The sequence below is a fragment of the Panthera pardus genome, unplaced genomic scaffold (genome assembly GCF_024362965.1).
Source record: "Panthera pardus isolate Hobbes unplaced genomic scaffold, ASM2436296v1 HiC_scaffold_12, whole genome shotgun sequence".
Classification (NCBI taxonomy): domain Eukaryota; kingdom Metazoa; phylum Chordata; class Mammalia; order Carnivora; family Felidae; genus Panthera; species Panthera pardus.
The window spans coordinates 113546874-113563121 of NW_026526677.1; the positions used below are offsets into that span (position 1 = coordinate 113546874).

Here is a 16248-nt window from a genome sequence, read left to right on the forward strand (position 1 = left end):
CCCGTTCATGGTCTGTCTCTCTCTGTCCCAAAAATAAATAAAAAACGTTGAAAAAAAAATTAAAAAAAAAAAAAAAAAAAAAAAAAAGATACATCGTGTGCAGTTTTGAGCTCCTTCTCAGTTTTGTGACAGGTTCAGGGAAGGGCGAACCAGGGAGCACGTACCTGATTCATTCCCATCGCCTTCCTGGAATTGAAAATAAAGGCAGATTCAACAAAGCAACAACATGGCAAGTTTTTCTATTCCAGAAACTACTGTTTTTTTTTTTTAAAAAAAAACCTTTGAGATTGACTATTGTCTAAATAAATCAACTTTCAGAATATATGTAGGGGATTATCTAAAAAATCTCGAGGTATTATGGTAATATTCCCTTCTAGGTTTCTCCTTAGTTTCCAGCCACCATGCGGTACGTTTATTTACTTTTTTTGTGTATTATTTTTTAAATCAGAAATTCTGTTTTTAAAGGCATGGAACCCATGCCGTGGGGCTGCAGGGGGGTCAGAAACTAGGCAACCATCGGATGTGTTTCCACCAACCATTGCTTCCTGCTTCTGCACACTCAAATCCTTAACTTGCAGAAGAATAAACACACCAAGCGTCACCACCAACATTGTTGATTTACCACGCTCTAAACTGAAACCAGACTTTTTGTCTTAAAGATTGTTTGACTTCTAGAATTTTCAGAATTGTAATCCAACGCAGCTGACCCTTTGTTCCCGGTTTTCCTGTTCTGGAATCTTCCTGTGCTTTACTCAGGGGTTGGTCATGGACATCTCTGGTTCTGTCCTGGGTGATGTCTTGAGCTTAGATGATGATGTAGGTCTTAAAAAGTCCCATATTGCTTCTGTCTGAATCAGCAGTAGATACACATTTCTCACTGGGTCCACTGTTGTTTGCTCATTCTACAGCTTTTCCAATTTCCAGTGTCCAGCAGGCTCGTTAGAACCACTTGTGAATACCAGCTCAGCTAATTGTGTTAAAGGTGTCATTTGACACCATAAACCACTTCACCGGTGGTTAGGACTGGCTTTCATTCCAACGCTTAACAGCCAGAGATAAGGACTCGTGTTGACAAGCAATTTGCCCACACATTTCCCTGTGATGACACATCCTAATCACCGGCCAAGTGCACTCCTCTGTGAACAGTAGCCCACGGATAAGCAGTCTGATTGTTTTCTTAAGGAATCAATTTCTATTTTAACCTTCTGAGCAATTTTTATTTACCTTACCAAGAACACTACAGAAAGTGAACAGTGTGTTCTCATCAACCTGTTTCTTATTTTGCGCTGTTTATATTCTTAAGTGGAATGAGACCAATAAAATACTAACGTGTTTGTAATTAACATTATTTGTGAAGTTGAAATACCATGACATTTACTTATTGTCATTTCTCATTAAAAAATGTGTCTTTGCAGGGAGGTAATATTTTAACTAACCCAAGAAAAAGGCTCTTATCTTCATTCTACCTGCGCAGGGACTAGCACGGTATCCTGCAGAGTTGATGCCCAATCAGTAGTCGCTGGTTTAATAACTAAAGCGGCTTTTTAAGACATTCTGGTTTATTTGTTTGTTTGTTTCTTTTTTTAAAAGTATAATTTATTGTCAAATTGGCTAACATACAGTGTATACAGTGTGCTCTTTGTTTTGAGGGTAGATTCCCATGATTCATTGCTTATAGACTAAAACACTCTACATTTTTTCTTTTAACGTTTATTCATTTCTGAGACACAGACAGATCATGAGCAGGAGAGGGGCAGAGAGAGAGGAAGACACAGAATCTGAAGCAGGCTCCAGGCTCCGAGCTGTCAGCACAGAGCCCGACGCGGGACTCGAACCCATGAACCATGAGATCATGACCCCAGCCGAAGTCGGCCACTTAACCGACCGACCCAGACACCCCTACATACTAAAACATTCTAGCTTAACGTGGTAACATGTCTACAGATATATGAGAACCTGCAAGTACTTAACCTATGTGATGTGTCTCTCCCCCTTCCACATGTTGCATAAAATGTCATTTGTTTCCAGAGGTCTTTCGGGCTTCTTTTTAAATATCTGAAACTTGAAAAGCCTTATTTTATTGGTAAAAATAAACGGTACCTAATGAACTGATTTCCTAGACGCTTAGTAGATGAATCAAAGTTTTGGATAATTATCACTTAATCTAAAATAAGCTGTTGTAAAGAGACTGAAGTTATTGTTTTGCATTGCTGGTTGAGCCCAAACCTAATCTTGGACTCATTAGAAATATTTATTGTAAGGATCTATTTGGCTCTGTTTTGGGAAAAGCATAAATTTCCCTCAAGTGGAGCAGCTGGGTGGTTCAGTCAGTTAAGCATCTGACTCTTGATTTTGGCTCCGGTCATCATCCCAGGGTCATTAGATCGAGCCCCACGTGGGGCTCTGTGCTGAGTGTGGAACCCGCCTAAGATTGTCTCTCTCTGTCTCTGTCTCTGTCTCTGTCCCTCTCTCTCTCTCTGCTCTTCCCCCACTTGCATGCACTTTCTTTCTCTCTTTCAAAAAAGAAAACAAATTCCTCAACTGATCGCCCACATTTCACAGGCTTTCTGCTCACCCTGAGGTACCGGCCAGTGGAGGTGATGACGTTTTTACTCACACACGGGTGCCCCTTCCTGACCCACCCAAATCTGTATTCACGCTCCTTCTTTTTCTCTTCCTGTTCCGGACCTGAGCCCTGACTCTTGGTCACTTAAATTAACGTGCATCAATTTCTGTCGTTCGATCTGAAGATCATGACTCATATTCTTCCATCCATTTACATCGCCGGGGGACCAAAGACAGCGTTCTGATTTCATGGAACTCACTGTGTGAGGTTCTGAAGGGGGTAATAGAGGTTCTGAAGGGGATAATAGAAATAGACCTCGAGGACGGCTTTCCTGAGTGTTGGACCTAAGGCACTTCTACTGTGCAAACTTAAAAATAAAAATTGAGAAACTTGACAATGGCCATGAGCTTCCCTAGCCCCCCCAGTTTTCCTGGATACTCCCAGACGTGTGGGAACAAAGCAGTTCGGTTTCTGAGAATTAATGGGGTAGAGGCCAGGCTGGATGGTGGTGAAGAACACGAAGTCTTGAGTCTAGTGGCTTGGATTGGAATGCCGAGAGGACCGTCTATTAACTCTGTGACCCAAAGCAAGCATTTAACTTGTCTGTGTCTCAGATTATTCATCTGTACGGTGGAAACAAGCCTTCCAGCGGTCCCTACTTCACGCGGCTGTCATACGGATTAAATGAGATCATGCCTTTTAAGCCTCGCGGGTAGTGATCCCTCAATACGTGGTAGCCGTTACGCTGTCTTCCAGTATCTTCTCCTCCCTCGTCCTGGACCTGCCGGGCATTTGAGCGGGACTCCACGTCTGTTAGGGGTCACACCAGAGCCTTTAGATTTCAACCGTCGCATCAATGCCGTGGATGTCCCCTGGTGCCTCCGGGGCTCCGAGCGTGGGTCTGGCCCAGTCTGCGGCCTCAGGTAGACAGCGTTGCCCTCTGTAATTGCTTTGGGGACAGTGATGTTTGCAGGGCACAGGGGTACAGATGCTGTAGAAGCAGGACCCAGTGTGCCTGTAAGGAAGGAGTGCAGCGTCTTGATTTTCTTCTCCGAAAACAATAAAAGTGGCTGCTTTCCTAGGAGGGAACAACCTTTTTCCCAGTGGAGTGAACAACTCACTAGTCTGTTTCTTCCCACGGCATCCCTAAATGTGCTGAGGCCGTTTGTTTGGCCAGATGGTTTTTGGGCCCCCGGTGAAATGAGAGATGGCCTCATTTCCTATTTCCCTCAAATTCTCCCACAAACCACACTTCTTGGGAGGAAAGCAAAAGTCGCCCTGTAAGCATGTTTACTTTCAGCTCCCTAGGAAGCGGAGCGTGTCCTCAGACGATGAGTCACCCCTGCAGGTCTATAAAATAAAGGTGCGCGTCTGCAGGGGCCAGCAGCCTCCGGGCACAACCGTCAGGATGCACCGGGCCTTCCTCGCCGCCCTCCTCCTCTGGAGCTGGGCTCGCTGTCGGTCCCTGCCCCTTCCCAGTGATGGTGACGACGACCTGTCCGAGGAAGACTTCCAGTTGGCAGAGGTACAGTATCCGGCCGGTCCCAGCGCCGCGCCCCGTCTCCCCGACGCCCTTCCCTTTTCCAGCAGGTGCCTCTGTTCTCTCTTCCAGCGCTACCTGAAATCCTACTACTACCCGATGAATCCCGCTGGAATCCTGAAGAAAGCGGCCACGAGCTCCGTGGCCGACAGGCTCCGAGAAATGCAAGCCTTTTTTGGCTTAGAGGTCACCGGCAAGCTCGATGACAACACCTTAGACGTCATGAAGAAACCGAGATGTGGGGTCCCCGATGTGGGCGAGTACAACGTTTTCCCCCGAACGCTCAAGTGGTCCAAGACGAACTTAACCTACAGGTACGTCAGAGGTTATCTTTCTTTAAGATTTGCTACTTTGGAAAACAGCATGAAATGCCTAATTTTCAGCACAGGCTGTAGGGGACAGAACATGTTGGTCCCGTTTTTTTAAAGATAGGCTTTAAATATTTAACTAGAAGTTAAAGAATTCCACTGATGACGTTAATACTATTGGTGAGAACGTCCCCTAACATCTATTATTGTTTCCTTAACCCAGAATTACTGTATGTTAAAAACCTCAAAGTATTTTTTTTTTAGAAAAGAGATCAAATTAGAAGTAAAAGTAGGTTTAATAAATTATGCAAATGTACTACATCAGGCATATTTACTAATAGTGCTTAAAAGTGGAGAGTCCTGCTGTCTCTAGGAACTTCACAGAGCTATTGCATTTTTGGGGTATAGCGATACAATTGCAAACTTGTATCATTCAGTATAAGTTTTATTAAGTATATGAATACTTTGAGATGCCTGGGGGGCTCAATCAGTTGAGCATTCAACTTCAACTCAGGTTATGATCTCACAGTTCGTGAGCTCGAGTCCTGCCTCGGGCTCTGTGCTGACAGCTGGGAGCCTGGAGCCTGCTGAGATTCTGTGTCTCCCTCTCTCTCTGCCCCTCCCCTGCTCATGCTCTGTCTCTCTCTCTCTCTTAAAAATAAATAAACATTAAAAAATTTTTTTAATTAAATATGTGAATACTTTAAATGTAAGATTCCAAGTGGTCAGATATTTGGAGATAGTCAAATGTCTGACTGAATTCATTTTGTTACCTTTGTATGGCCTCATAATTGCTAAGTTCTTTGAAATGATGGGCCTCTACCAGAACTTTCAGAGAAGGCATGGCATTTGAGTCAAAAAGCAGTATTCCAAGAAAATATGTTATCAAATACCCTTTGCCTTCCAGAAATGTAATCGAAACTTTCTCTGTTAAATAGGATTGTGAATTATACCCCTGATCTGACTCATTCTGAAGTCGAAAAGGCATTCAAAAAAGCCCTCAAAGTTTGGTCTGATGTGACACCACTGAACTTCACCAGACTCCATGATGGCACTGCTGACATCATGATCTCTTTTGGAACTAAAGGTGATGACATTGTGGAGACATTTTTACATGCTGCTCCTTACTTGTCTCCATTCTTTTTTCCCTCCTTTCGGTCATTCATCTCTTTTTACAGAATCCACCCAGCATTGTGCCGGGCACTAGTGGGTATAATTAGATTCTGAACTCTTGCTTTTGTGTGTAGAGCATGGCGACTTCTACCCATTTGATGGACCCTCTGGTCTGCTGGCTCATGCTTTTCCTCCTGGGCCAAATTATGGAGGCGACGCCCATTTTGATGATGACGAAACATGGACAAGTACTTCCAAAGGTAATATTTCTGATGAAGATATGTCACGATTACTAGATTAGATGAGACAGTGATCCCATTGACAAGAAATTACGGAGCATACCGTAAATTATATTTGATAGTTGCTTCTATTTTTCAAAACCATTACAAATGTGTCTTATGTTTATTAGTCTCTATAAGTGACATTTCTACAAACCTGTGTGAAATATTAGAAGTGAGCAGTTCAGTTTAGTGGCCTGAGGGATACTAGCTAACTTTAAATTAGGACCAACATGTCTTTCTGTCAGCCAAGGTGGTGTTACTACAGATTACCTTTTGGCATGTTAAGGAAGTACAGTTTGTTACAAACACGTACCTAAAAACTATTAGGGCTGGATAGGCAAGTCATAGATGAGTTGGATGTGAGTCGAAATAGTTTTTTTTTCCTTGACAGAAATAGCCCAAGTGCAGTCAATTTTCTGTTTTCTGTTATATGCGTTACTTGTTTGAGACATGTGTATGTCACTGATTTTACAAACACCCTTACAACAGATCAAGATATGTCTTACTCGAAACGGCGTGAAACAGATACATATACAGAGCATATAAGAGCAAAATGAAACCCGTTGTTGAATGAATTCAGTCAGTAGTTGAATCTTCAAAACTGAAAAGAATTCAAAATATTAATTTAGGAAGAAAAGCCAGATTGTTCCAACTAGGACTTAAGTATGGAGCTATATTGACTGTTGGTTGTGATAATTAGAGGTAGTCCTCATAGAGGCTAAAGTTCTTCACTTAAATCAGATGGATTGTTTTTCCAAAGAGTAAAACTGGGCCTTGCCTGACCAATGCCTGAGCTCCAATGCCTCCAAGCTATCTTTGGAAGGAAAGGTGAGACTTTGCATATTTGTGTTCTGAATTATTACACAGGTAAGAATGATTTTAGGCAGAAAGAATAACATCTAGTGCTGTTAAGATAGAACCACACTGAACCTGAGTTTTGGGTTCCTGCATAAATCCTGGGTTTGAAATATTTAGCTGAAATGAAGGAAAATATTCACACACAAACCATGATTAATGTTTCATGGGAAGGCCAGGAATGGCTCTACCGCTGGTCGTTTCAGTGAAGAATTTCTTGTCACTCAGATCACGTGAGCTTTCATTGCTCCTACGGTCTGCACGTGTTACTAAGTTGGTTGTACCTTTTCTTTGAGTACAGGCTCTGATGGCAAGTGGTGTTTCAGGTCAAACTGAAACCACCGACTCCAGCTTCCATGTGTTTTTTCCAACCTTTTATATATATATATTTTTTCCAGTTTAAAATACTAGTACGAAGAGGCTCAGATATTGGCAGAAAGAATGACTAGAGGAAGTCATGTAGAAACTGTGACACAGTGATCTGCTAAAATAGGGGACAGCGGACCGATCATCTCCAGGGCCTGTATTTCTTAAATTGTAGCGTCTACAGACATTCTGGAAAGGATCGTTTGGTTGGGATTTGTTCCCATGTAGATTCCCAGAGACGCTATTTAGTGCATCCGCCATACTTGGCCGTTATCCCTTGTCATGGTGCCTCTTGTTCTGATGATGTTCTAGAAACACCCTTGATCTGTACCGCCCTATGTGACTTCCCGTGACTACTCCTTTAAGGCCACCACTGTCCCCTTTCCTCACCTGGCCTGAGAGAACAATGATTTTTAGTGTCTTCGCAGTAAATCCTCACTGATGACTACTTATTCGAGAGCAGTCTGTTGATACTCTAATTATGTAGGCAGCGATAATCAAAGAAAACACTCAATTCTTTATAAGGATTCAATCCATATTTTGAATCTTCCTTCAATCAACTGAATATTAATGTTAAAAAAACAGGGGGCGCCTGGGTGGCGCAGTCGGTTAAGCGTCCGACTTCAGCCAGGTCACGATCTCGCGGTCCGTGAGTTCGAGCCCCGCGTCAGGCTCTGGGCTGATGGCTCGGAGCCTGGAACCTGTTTCCGATTCTGTGTCTCCCTCTCTCTCTGCCCCTCCCCCATTCATGCTCTGTCTCTCTCTGTCCCAAAAATAAATAAAAAACGTTGAAAAAAAAAACAACGGTAAAATTACCAAGAAAGAGAAATACGTGAAGAAAATAGCATTCTGTCCACTGGTCATCAGACGACCTGGTTTTCTCATAGTTTCCTTGTTTCCTTACAGGTTACAACTTGTTTCTTGTCGCTGCCCACGAGTTTGGCCACTCCTTAGGTCTCGACCACTCCAAGGACCCAGGAGCACTCATGTTTCCCATCTACACCTACACTGGCCAAAGCCACTTCATGCTTCCTGATGACGACGTACAAGGGATCCAGTCTCTCTATGGTAACTCTTAATTTATCAGTTTAGAAACAGAATAGGTACAGGCACTTATTTTCAAAATCATTAGTGAATTTCTCATGACCAATATTACTGTCCTGGTTCTGTTTTTTTTTTTTTAACGTTTATTCATTTTTGAGAGAGAAAGGGGGTGCAGAGTACGAGCAGGGGAGGGACAGAGAGAGAGGGAGACACAGAATCTGAAGCAGGCTCCGAGCTCTGAGTATCAGCACAGAGCCAGAACCCACAAACCGTGAGATGATGACCTGAACCAGAGTCAGATGCTTAACTGACTGAGCTACCCAGGCACCTCCTGGTTGTTATTAGAACCTGGAAAAACATACCCTTTTTTTCTTTTTTTTCTGAATCAGACTACCTGCTCAAGTAGAAAATGTTCTATCCTCCAAAGATTTTGCAGATTCTTATTTGTATTTTGTATTTTGATACCCTTAAGACACCTCTGACATAAGGAAGGAAAATATTTAATTAATTCCCCATTTGGCCAATGAAGCAACTAAGCCCCGGAGCTTAAATAGAGAATCTGCAGGACAGGGGCCAAGGGTGACAGTGAGGTCTTGACCGGCTTCCGTAAATCTTGGGCGTTCCTTCAACCCCTTCAGTTTGCCACCATAGAAACCATTCAAGTGGCCTGTGGTGACTTAACCAACATCTACAGTGACTGTCGTAAGAATCTCCTCTTTCTTCCTTCCAAATTTTCAGCCACGTTTACAAAGTAATTAAACCTCTCCCGAAACAAGCACACTTCCCTGAGGGCTAAAACGGGGCACCTGGGTGACTCGGTCGGTTAAGCGTCCGACTTCGGCTCAGGTCATGATCTCACGGTCCGTGGGTTCGAGCCCCGCGTCAGGCTCTGTGCTGACAGCTCAGAGCCTGGAGTCTGCTTCCGATTCTGTGTCTCCCTCTCTCTCTGCCCCTCCCCTGTTCATGCTCTGTCCCTCTCTGTCTCAAAAATAAATAAACGTTAAAAAAAAAAATTAAAAAAAAAATAAATAAAGAGGGCTAAAGCCCGCAGTGGAGGGTCGTCGGTGTAAACGCTTCTGAGCACAGAGCTCGGGACACTTCCTGTTTTCCCCTGTGCGCTCAAGTCTGCGGGGGTAGCCAGTGTGGGCGTGGGCCAGCCTTTCTCCTTACTTCTCTAGGGTTGGGAGTGAGGCGCTTGATGGGGCAAAGGATGAACTCAGTGGGGAGAAGGCAGCTCAGAGTTGTCACTGTGCCCGGCATGCACGTGAGCCGGGGGATGCGGGGGCCACACGCTCGTGGCACGCGAGTGTGGCCGGGGGGCCTGGCTGGGCACGCAGAGCGGTGCTGGGGTGGACTGGGGAGGCAGCCAGCGCGGACGGGACGCTGCCAGCAGGTGACAGCTGGGGCGAGGCTCCCTCGGGGATGACGAGCCACCAGGAGTGGCTTGAATGTGTCTCTCTGCAGCAGCCCGTCTGCAGCTGGGGCAAAGCCCGCGGGGGGTGCCCTCCCGCAGCCCACCCATCCCTAACACCAGCCTCAAACCTGAACTTGTACTTGAGAAGGGTGTCCAGGGGTCTGGAAGGCCGAGAGCAGGAGGAGCCACAAGAGTGGGGGCAGGGAGCAGGGTCACATCGTGTGTGCATCATGACTCAGAGGCTGAGAACCTGTCGCCCTCCCTGGAGGGGACCCGCCTGCTGTGCGTTAGAGGGGTTGGGTCATCCGAGAGGCCATCCTTGTCACCTTCTGCCCTTTGTGTCACGACTGCAGGCCCGGGAGATGAGGACCCCAACCCGAAACATCCCAAAACGCCGGACAAATGTGACCCGTCCCTGACCCTCGACGCCATCACCAGTCTCCGAGGAGAGACCATGATCTTTAAAGACAGGTGCTTGAGGGTCACAGACGTTCATCAGCTAGACCCATGCATTGCCGCACATCCAGGCAGATTTCCACACATGAAGTTAACAGCGAAAATAAGACATCTTTGGGCAGTTTGGTTTTTTTCTTTTTCGGTTTTTGGTGTTTTTTTTACGTGTTTCGGATGAAATGAATGACTGATAGATATACACCTTACTTTTCAATGGGGACTCTTGGCCTAACGCAGCCTCTCTTTATGACTTTGGTTACATTCGTTCCTGCAAAGATAACCAAGTAAATGTAGAAAACCAGGTTATTTACTTTAAAAACACACATTTTGAAATCAATCCCTGTATTAGTAAGCGGTTACAGTGTCCACGTGAATTCCTTTTGGTTTGGGAAGACTTTTTTTCTGGTAACGTATGTGGGAATTTGGGAGAGCGAGTTATTTAAAACCTAGACCTCCCTGTGGGGAGCGAACAATGAATTTTTAACTTCACCTTAGAACATTGTTCTCATATGCTGATTTGTTAACTTGTTCATTTATTCATCCATCAATTAACCCATCCCTTATCTGTGGTCCAATAGCCTTCCTACCTCCCCTAGTAGAGCTCTGGTTACACTGTAGCCCAGGCATTTTCTCAGGCATCTGTGTCTAGGCCACAAAATCTTGGAAGACATAGTTTTTGTAACCCCGGGTTTCTTTCCGGAGCCTAACACAGCGCCTGGCGCATTCGCTCACCACTTGCACCATTTGCAAAACTGAACAAAGCGTGGCCGTAACTCACGAAGGCCGCGGGGCCTTCGAGGGTCTGTGAGATTTCAAACCTTCCTACTTTAGACAGCAGCTTTTCCAGCTGGCACGGAAGGGAAACGTCCACAAGTGAGGGGGATGATCGCCCCAACTTCCCTGTGTGGATGTGGAGACAGGGGCGGGGGGGTGCGCGGCTAGCAGGACCAGAAATATCTACACTTCAAGACTGTGACAGCAAACTGTGCGCTTCTCCTTTTCCGTTAGATTCTTCTGGCGCCTGCACCCCCAGCAGGTGGACGCAGAGCTGTTTTTAACAAAATCCTTTTGGCCGGAACTTCCCAACCGCATCGACGCCGCCTACGAGCACTCCTCCCGTGACCTTATCTTCATCTTTAGAGGTAAGCCTTTCCCCAGTGAGGCAGGGAGGAGCCTGATGCTGCGAGAGCCGTAGCAAAATGACCCTCCTCCAAAGTACCCCAAAGAAGAACCCACGGTAACAAAATAGGAAGCCGAACGTACCTGGAACCTTTCTACCAAGCGTCCCCAAATGCGACAAGTGAAAAGTCTGCGGTATTACTTATCGTTACAAATCTACTGTTTGTTTTATAGCAATCATGCCAGTTTTTTCTTATTTCCTCTTAGAAATTATTTGCTGAGCAAACCTGATCAGAAAAATGGGAAAAAATATTATCCATAATTCCCACTTCTGAAAAGTCGATTTATTTCATTTCCTTACTTGTTTTAGTAGTTCTTCGCCATAGGTAGTGTATATTTTTGAATATTTATTGTCATAGCGTATGTACATTTTAATGTTTTACTTGCTCCCTTGACATAAAATCAGTTTTCCAAACTACTACTCTGTCTTCTTGATCATAATCTGTAAAGGCTACAAGCATTCTACTAACATTGTTTCTGTTGTTTGACCATTATAATTAGCATTCTAATAAAGTCACTTTTAAGAGAAGGAAGTAACAACTTTCTATCTGGTATAATATTTGAGCTTTCAATCTAATGTACTGTTCCCACCGTCATTCACGAAGAAATCTCAATGTTCTTTTCACCGAACTCCTGATTAACATTCAAAGGTAATAAATAACCAAAAATGATGGGGTTTCATTGCTAATTATACTCATAATTAGGAAATTAGTATCTTAGATCCTGTCTTTGTTTGGCAAACGCTCTTATTTCTATGCTGCGTAAACATGGTGACCACAAATGCTAATTTATTTGTAAATGTATAAAATGAGTCTTTCTTTGTTAACGTACGTATCTACATAATGTGTCCTAATAGATTCCCTTGCATAATAAAACCGTTCTTTCACTTATTCTAGGCAGAAAATTTTGGGCTCTTAATGGTTATGACATTCTGGAAGGTTACCCCAAAAAAATATCCGAACTGGGATTTCCAAAAGATGTTAAAAAGATAAGTGCTGCTGTCCACTTTGAGGACACAGGGAAGACGCTCTTCTTCTCGGGAAACCAGGTCTGGAGGTATGGCCGCCATGTTTACTGATTTGCCTGGGGGCAAATCCTTTGGCAGGGATTTAATCGTCTCAGTGCTCTTGAAAACACACATCTATACACACAGCGCCCACCTCCTCGGAGCCGTTCTTTTCTCTCTTGGCCACTTGTTGTACCTTAGCCCTGCTGAAGCCATCTTTTACTTGGACATCTTCGTTCTCACTGGTCTTTCTCCTGGCTCCTCTTTCTTGTCAGCTTGTAATTCACAGGCAGCTCCACCTTCCGTGGCCGGAGAAGACACAAGAGCAGGTGGAGGAGAAGACTGAGAGAGAGAAGGCCGCCCCTTCCTCATGTCTGCTCACCCAGACACAAGGGGAGGTTGGCCAGGAAGCTGCTAGGCCTACGATTCTTGAAGTCAGCCCCTTTTTGAAGGACAGGTGGAGTTAGAATATTTAGAACGTACGTAGATATTAAGGCAGCTTTGATACTGGCAACATTGAAGATTCTAGAGCCAGATAGACAGATATATAGATATAGATATAGATATAGATATAGATATAGATATAGATAGATGAAAATATATATATTTCATATATATATATGATTTCAGGATGTCTTTAGTTGGCTAGGGCATGCCTATATATATATATGTATGTATATATATATACATATATATATATATATAGAGAGAGAGAGAGAGAGAGAGAGAGAGAGAGAATATTCATATCTCCCAGGGATCCCATACTTAAAATGTTTAAATCAGTAGCTCTACTTTATCTGGACTCACATGTGCATGCGCGTGCACACACACACACACACACACACGCATTCCCTGTATATGTCCTCTTTGCCGTTTGACTTCTGTATTTCTGACAGTGACATTCACTACTCTCTAAAGTTCTCCTAGTGCTGCCATGCCGGTCCCCATGCCCGACACAAGGTCTGTGGTTCATTGAGGGCGTATCACTCACCAGATCACAAACGCACCGTGCTCTCATCCCCCCTTTTGGCTGGAGGGTCTTTCCCTGCATCTCTCCCTTTTGAAACTCTACCCACTGTTTCGAATTAACCGGAAATACCATTTAACCTCAAAGTCTTTCTGGAACCCTTGAGGCTCTCTCCCTCCTCATGTACTCTCATGGCACTTTCTGCATCCTTGTCACGATGCTTAGCTTCTGTTGCTTAGTGTTGCGGTGTGCCCAGGTCCTAGCCGTCTCCATAGGTCAGTGGCTCTGGTCTCTCACCAATCAGAACGTCCCTCAAGGACAAGAGACTCATCAGCAACAGTAACAGTAGTACAAGATGGACGGCTGCTCTAGGTTGACTTCAGGATGTGTGTGGTCGGCGGGGGTGCCCGTGCGGGGGTGGTGAGTTTGGCAGATGGAGACGAGCTGGTAACTGTCTTTACAAAGATGGCCTTTGCCAAGTCAGCAAATACTCAGGAAACACCCATCGCGCACTCAGTATCGTAATTACTCATTTGACGCGCACTCAGTATCGTAATTACTCATTTGAAAAGGCTCCCGGATATTTTAAACGCGCCTAAAATGTTAATACTTTTGTCAGTTTTGAAAGGCGTCCTGATATCCTTTGAGTCATTTTTAAGAGAATTTCTAAGCAATGCGACCTACTGAAGAGTTCCTTTTCCTCGCCACCTAGCTATGATGACAGCAACCACGCCATGGATCAAGACTCCCCCAGGCTGATCGAAGAGGACTTTCCAGGGATTGGTGATAAAGTGGACGCCGTCTACGAGAAAAACGGTAACGAGTTCCATCACACGGACCTTAACGGGGGGCTTCTGTACCCCTCCTAATCATTTCTCCTACACAGAAGTTTTATCCAGGACTTAGATGTGCTAGTAAATGTGTGGCAGGTAAGGAATTACTGTGACTACTCACACAGGCAGCAAACAAAACATAACACGCTTAGTTAGAATAAATGAAAACGGTGCTTAAATGACTGCGAATTCTCCAAATAAAGGGTGCCGAACTTGAAACATTATCTTGAATTGTGCTTAACCGTGCCAAGAGGCAAAGATTATTGTCATAATTTAAATCAGGGGCAGAGTGGGGTGTCGTTTATAAGGAAAATGACCCCAATCACTATATTGTTGTTTTTGCTTTAATCTTGAAAAGCGGTATTTTTCCCCACTTAAATAACTAATATCGACACGTGAAGCATCCACACTGGAGCTCATGGCAAGGTGGCGATTTCAAGGTGACCACTCAGGAGACCCGGGAAACCTTGTACATTTTTTCCTCCCTGAAACTATAAGCAATGTAGTAAAGCATTAGAAGGGTTTAAACATAAATGTTGCCATGTTAAAAAAAATGGGACCCAACAGGTTGCACTTTTAACGTGAGCTGGCATAAACCCTTATTGTTTCCACACGGTGAAATTTTCTTTTTGGTCTTTTTCTTACAGGTTACATCTATTTTTTCAACGGGCCCATCCAGTTCGAATACAGCATCTGGAGTAACCGTATTGTTCGCGTCCTGCCAGCAAATTCCCTGTTGTGGTGTTAATTGTCGTTTAAATACTGTTGTTATTTAAATCCTGGAGAGCATTTGAGATAACACTTCCGGTGATACTGGGTGTGGGGGACGACGGGGTGTCAGGGGAAAGCTTCGTTCTGTGAACAAGCGTCAGTAACTTATCTTTGAATGGGTGGGATGTGTATAGCTAGACGTGGCTGGAACCACAGCGAATCTTAAGGTGATGGAACGGATCCTCTGTAAGGATCGCCTCATTGTTGCACACTGCAGAAGTCGTACTCAACAGTGCTTCCCGCAGCAGAAATGGGACATATGGGGTGTCAGAGTCAGTTAGCATCATTTTTTAAAATATATTTATAAGGAAACTTTGCAAAGGTATAGAAGTAAATCATAGTTACGTAATTAATGAATCATCTTTATGAAAAAGCATCAAAGAGTATGAAAGTGGAATTTTCTTGGTAAGGCACCAAGAAAAGACAAAAACCAGAGGGAACTATCTGTCATAAAGATGCTGTAGACAACTTTCCAAAGAAGCCATTTTGGGTTTGCACTGACAACATCTGAATGTACATGGCCCCGTTCATAACACTAGGATGTATCAAAGTCACTAAAGAGGAGAGACAGAGGCCAAGGCTAAGGATAATACATGTGCCTGTGGGTTCTGTTTAATTTTCCCTTTGACCGTGATTCCAGAGCTACTGTCAAAGAAGACGTTTTTTGCCTGTTATAGAAGATAAAGAGAGACAGTTTCTTTTTGTATCCAAACATTTCAGGTCTCTCAAAAATATCAGAGCATTAAAATTCTTATCACGATGATCTAAGGCCATGGTATCACTCTTTCATAACTCATCTGATTAAGACTCAAAGTCGTATTTTAGCCCTATTTCGCCCAGATCATTGTTTTAATCGTCCAGTTTACCTTGGATACACAGGCTATGTTCCGAAGATAGAGACTCGAACATATCTTATAAACTGGAAGTATGCTTAAATGGACACATCCAAAATAAAAGCATTCTGCATTCAACACGACCGCAGTCTTCTTGAGGGTGTGAACTAGCTTTCTCTCTCCTTCGTTCCCATTCCTGCGATCCCTCAGCGCGTTTCCCTGCCCGGCACAGTGTTCACACTGAATATAGGAATGACCACCGAGGGAGGAACATCTTGTTCACAGAAGTTCAGGCAAAGAAAATAAAGTGTATTATATTTGCAGAATGTGTTAGGAAGCGTCTATGTTGTTTCTAATAAAAAACATGTTTTGAACAGAGAGCAGTGTATTTTGCCTTTCGGTGTAATTTTAGACTTTACTCACACAAAGAGGGTCCTTTTAAATCATTCCTGTTTCTTGCCCATTTCTCGGTGAATGTAGTTCGCTCACTTTTTTTGTTGTGTGTGTTTGTAGGGAGACTCAATCCAGAATTTAGAATGAACTGTCCCAGGCTGTGTTAACAAGATCCCTGGCGGGGTTGGTGGGCGGGCAGCTCCCTGCGTGGAGCACAGGTTCCTCAGACTCTCCCTGCTGAGAGCACTGCTGGGAATGAAGTGTGAGGGTCCCTGGATCTGGAGCGAGGAAGACAGAGTTCTGCCACTTACTCTGCCATGACCCCT

At 44.1% G+C, this 16248-nt stretch overlaps 1 protein-coding gene across 1 annotated transcript; it reads left to right on the plus strand.

Moving 5' to 3' along the window:
- The first annotated feature begins 2861 nt into the window (after positions 1-2861).
- On the plus strand, positions 2862-15907 carry MMP13 (matrix metallopeptidase 13). Its single transcript, XM_019433690.2, has 10 exons — positions 2862-4091; positions 4179-4420; positions 5353-5501; positions 5662-5787; positions 7936-8097; positions 9841-9958; positions 10949-11082; positions 12016-12175; positions 13805-13908; positions 14573-15907. Exons 1-10 carry the CDS (start codon positions 3774-3776, stop codon positions 14671-14673), a joined length of 1614 nt encoding a protein of 537 aa, XP_019289235.1. The 5' UTR covers positions 2862-3773; the 3' UTR covers positions 14674-15907.
- The last annotated feature ends 341 nt before the right edge of the window (positions 15908-16248 follow it).

Excerpts from the sequence above, each read along its gene's own strand:
- MMP13 (XM_019433690.2), top strand. The coding sequence starts at position 3,774 with ATGGCCTCATTTCCTATTTCCCTCAAATTCTCCCACAAACCACACTTC. Across the intron at positions 5,502-5,661 it reads GATCTCTTTTGGAACTAAAG|AGCATGGCGACTTCTACCCA; the intron begins GTGATGACATTG and ends TTTTGTGTGTAG. Across the intron at positions 8,098-9,840 it reads AGGGATCCAGTCTCTCTATG|GCCCGGGAGATGAGGACCCC; the intron begins GTAACTCTTAAT and ends TCACGACTGCAG.